Source organism: Trichechus manatus, unplaced genomic scaffold (genome assembly GCF_000243295.1).
Source record: "Trichechus manatus latirostris isolate Lorelei unplaced genomic scaffold, TriManLat1.0 scaffold00165, whole genome shotgun sequence".
Taxonomy (NCBI): domain Eukaryota; kingdom Metazoa; phylum Chordata; class Mammalia; order Sirenia; family Trichechidae; genus Trichechus; species Trichechus manatus.
In genome coordinates this window covers 5,456,887-5,461,074 of record NW_004444101.1, presented here as the reverse complement: position 1 = coordinate 5,461,074, position 4,188 = coordinate 5,456,887, and the positions used below count along the sequence as shown (strand labels likewise).

The 4,188-nt window shown below is 56.8% G+C and overlaps 1 protein-coding gene across 1 annotated transcript in view; it reads right to left on the bottom strand.

Annotated features, from left to right (window-relative positions):
- Nucleotides 1–3,654, bottom strand: part of ATG4B (autophagy related 4B cysteine peptidase) — a 21,272-nt gene extending 17,618 nt beyond the window's left edge. The window contains exon 1 of the mRNA XM_004386518.2: nt 3,556–3,654. Within this exon, the coding sequence (XP_004386575.2) occupies nt 3,556–3,565 (10 nt within the window). The 5' untranslated portion in view covers nt 3,566–3,654. The remainder of the gene's footprint in view (nt 1–3,555) is intronic.
- Nucleotides 3,655–4,188: the final 534 nt, after the last annotated feature.

Below are 4,188 nucleotides of genomic sequence, written 5' to 3'. Positions count from 1 at the left end.
GTCATCCACGTCCCCTCACTCAGACGCACCCACCATCGGGCTGCCTTCTCATCCACATCCCCTCGCTCAGACATCCATCATGGTGACCGGAAGAGGCAGAAGGCCCTAGGGACAGGGTAATTCCACTGGGAAACACCATGGTGATTGTTACTAATCTGACAGGCAGAAAAGTCAGGGCATGTGCTCAGCGGATGGACCCGCTGTCTCTCCAGTCAGCACCTGTTATACTGCCAGCCAGAGAACCCCTCGAGCGCACACCACGAGCCTCCCCGAGAGCTTACGCAGGGCATCCCGTCTCCCATCTCAGGGTACTTTCCCACAATGCTTACGAATAGTTCCTGAAAGAGTACACTTTATAGGCAAATTCAACCAGAAGATCTCACTCTCCTTTAAAAACTGTACATTTAGGATAACGAGCTTGTATACGGTAACATTTTAAAACCCCAAATGTTTATATGAAAATGCTGGCAGTTCAGTTCTGAATACAAAACACTAATGAAGAAAATAAAGGGCCCGGGACTGCAGCCACATCAGCAAGCACTGGTGAGCGAGCCCTGGACAGATGCCTGCACATCTCCCCGCTCACTGCCCATGGGCTCCCCGTTCATGTGGGAATACGGGAGTGATTATGGATTCAGGTTCTGCTTTGATTACCAGCCACGTGGTGCACTGGAGATGCTGCGAGCATACGATGCAGGCCCTCCAGGAACAGGCAGTAAGGACGTGTAGGTGCCGGTGAGCCTGCTGTCACGGCAACGCTGAGGACAGGCAGAGAACACACCCAACACTGCTCGACCTGACCGCCAGGCCTCTCCACACCTCAGCCAGGGCTCCTGGGCTGGCTCTCTGGCCCCTCCTCGTTCCATTCTCACTCAGACGCTGCTGACCTCTTCCAATAGGGCCTGCGCACTTATACTTCCGACCCAGGCCCCTCCGTCAGCTCAGACCGACTGGACCCCACCACACAGCCATCTCCCAGGCATCACATCCTCAGAGCGTACACAACACACCACCAACAGCCCACCCACAGATCAGGGCCTCCCTGAGTCTGTCCCACCTTAGTTTTTCAGCTTAGGCAAACCTTGGTGCCATCTTTAACTCCTCCTCCTTCTCTCTCTCCTTCCACATTCAATGTCTCCACCTTCCAGATGCATCCAGCATCCACCCTCTCCTCCCCATGCAGACCTGACCCTGCCCCCCCCCGGCCCCACCCGCTGGCCCAGCCTCCTGACTGCTCTCCTTCTGCTGCCCTTGCCCCTCTGCAGGGCACTCTCAACAGAGCAGCCAAGGGACTCTCAGACGCGGGTCCGATCAGGTTACGCCTCCTCTCAAACCTCCCAGAGTATCACCCGCTGCACTCAGAACCCGTGAGTGCCCCAGTCCTTCCGGAGCGCCCTGGTCCTTACAGAGTGCAGGCCTCTCTGCCCTCAGCTCCTGCTCTTTCACCCTCACTCACTGCACACAGCCACTGCCCCCCCTGCCACCCCAGGTCAGGCCACCTGCCCTTCCTCCCGCTCCGCTTCTGGGTCCTGGTTAAACCTGACCTTCGCAGTGACACCTGTCCCCACCATCCTGGCCCCCGTTTCCGGCCCCCTCTGCTGGGCACAGCCACCCCCTTACGAGGACCTCTCTGCCTTGCTGGCCACTGTTGGTGTCACGTCTAGAACACTAGCAACCCCAGAGTGGTGGCTTCCATCTCTTCTGTCACCTCCCCACCCCAGGGTCCAGAACAATGCACAACACGCAGCTGTCACCATAAGCATGGTTTGTGGAACGAGCAGCTGTAAAAACTACCAGGAATTGTATTATATTCGATCAAGGGAGACAGAATCAGGAAGAACTCTAGGGACGAGAGGAAGACTGGGCCATCAATCATCCCTGAAAGGATGGACATCACATCAGAAGAAAAATACCCCGTACACCCTAGAAACATCTACATTTCCATCAGCACCAACCAAAAAAAACCACAAAAAACACCAAACCCATTGCCATTGAGTTGATTCCAACTCATAGCAACCCCCTAGGACAGAGTAGAACTGCCCCATAGAGTTTCCAAGGAGCACCTGGTGAATCTGAACCGCCGGTCACTTAACTACTATGCTATCAGCACCAACAGAAACCTTCAAATGCAAACACTGTTCCTACTTTGACCCCGCAAGTAACAACCTTGGCTGTCCTATCATAGTATCACGCAATCACACGACTGTGTCCTCCTTTTCACATTTAAGTTACTATTACTGGTATTAAACCATGTTTTCCACCTCAGCCGAGTCTCTCCATGGACTTCGGCAACCAAACAATAATAACAGTAATAAAATAAAAAAGTGGGTAAGTAAATAAGACCATTCTCCCTCTTCAGCCCCCCAGCAAACAGCACAACAGTTTCTGATGCATCTGATCAACATGCCGTTGGGGATTCAGGGCTCCTGTTTCCCTCCATCCGTGTAACACATTTAAGTGATAAGCTGCCACAAATCGTTGAACACGTTACTATTTCCAAGCTCAGACGTTACTGAATTTACGATGCGGCTGTCAGGAAAAGAAAAACAAGGCAAAAGAAAAACCCTAGAAAATGACAAACAGGATTAAACCAAATAAAAGTTTTCGCTTATAGACAGAGAGTGACTTGGACGAAGACAAAGCACTAACTACCAGGACTGAAAGTTTAAAATGCTCTGGAGAGAAAAAGCGGGCCCCGCACAGGGCTACTGGGCGAAAGGATGGTTTGGTACTCACTTAAGTCTCCAAAATGTCTTGTCAGCGATTAAGGAAGTGTCCCTTCTTGAGCGGAAGCATGAGAGGATAAACAACACCCCCATCCCTCTCCTCACCTACACGGACACTTTGTATTAAGACCCCAAGAACTTAAGATATGATAAATTCACTGTTTCTTTTTCAGCCACAAAAAAAGAAACTTGGATAATACAGTAGTTACTGTATATACTGTGATTATTGGAATATGTTTCTCGCCTCCAATTTACCAGTATAACTTTATAAAAGTGAGAGTTTCCACTTCTTCACTCTTCACTGCAGGGAGGGCAAAAGCGTTCAACGCCCGCGAGCTTCAACCACCGGGTACCTTGCTCACCCGCTCACCACGCTCGGGCGGTGCCGCCGCCAGCCGCTCCTCCCGTCAACAACCCCCGGCTGTCACTCCTGCCAGCCCTGGGGTTCACCAGCCTGTAACCTCGCGAGCGCTCCCGGTTCTAAACTCAACAAGAACTGCCGGCAGGACGGCGAGAGACATGAGCCACTCCAGCATGACAGCCGTCAAGTACGCGGGGAGCGGTAGGCACGTCGCCGACCGGACTTGAAAGGGAGCGGACTCCACAAGAGCCGCCGGGCCCTGCACCGCGGAGTCAGCAGACAGCGCCCCCGCGCCGAGCGCTCCCCGCGGGCCGGAGCCCAGGCGCGCCGGGCGTGTCCCCGGAGGGAGCGCGGGCGATACGGGCGGCGCCAGCGGCGCAGCCTTGGGACGGCGGCCTCGGAGCGGAGGCCAAGGGGCGAGGCCAGCGCCTGCCGCTCACAAGGCCCCAGCGCGGGGCAACTCCTCACCTGCGTCCATCTTCCCTCTCCGGCCGCTGACTGACCCGCGGCGGCGTCGCTCCGACGGTGCCGCAGCGCGACGCGGCAACGGGACGCCGCCGGGGCCAATCGGGACGCGGCGTCGCGGAGGGCGACGGGAGGATCCGGGGAGGGGGCGTGGGGGGGGTAGGAGGGGCGGAGCGGAAGAACGCGCCGGGCGTCGCCATTTTGGCGTACGGAGCAGGCCGCCGTGGACAAGCCGTTCGATCCCCGACCGGGCTGCTTGAGGACCCATCGCGGGGCGACACCAATCTCAGAGCGATCTGAGCCGTCTCTCAGCTATCTGATGGGCAGCTGCGTGCTACACACAGTGCCTCATTGTTTCGCAGAACCCCACTGAGAACCCAAGAAGGCCGCAGAGCAAGCTCGTCCCCGCTTCGCGCCGCACAGGGTGCCGCCGGCCGGGACCGCGAAGTTCCGGCCTGTGCGGCCATCTTGCTGTACGGACGGGCTCCGGGGCGCCCATGTCGCCGTACGGAATTGCCCCCGCCAGGGGCGGCTCCTTCGCCCACCCCAAGACGCCCCCACGCGCCGGCTGCTCGTCTCGTTCCCGGCGACTTCTCCAGGGCCGCGGTGGGGCCGCAGACGCGGCGCGGCCGTCGG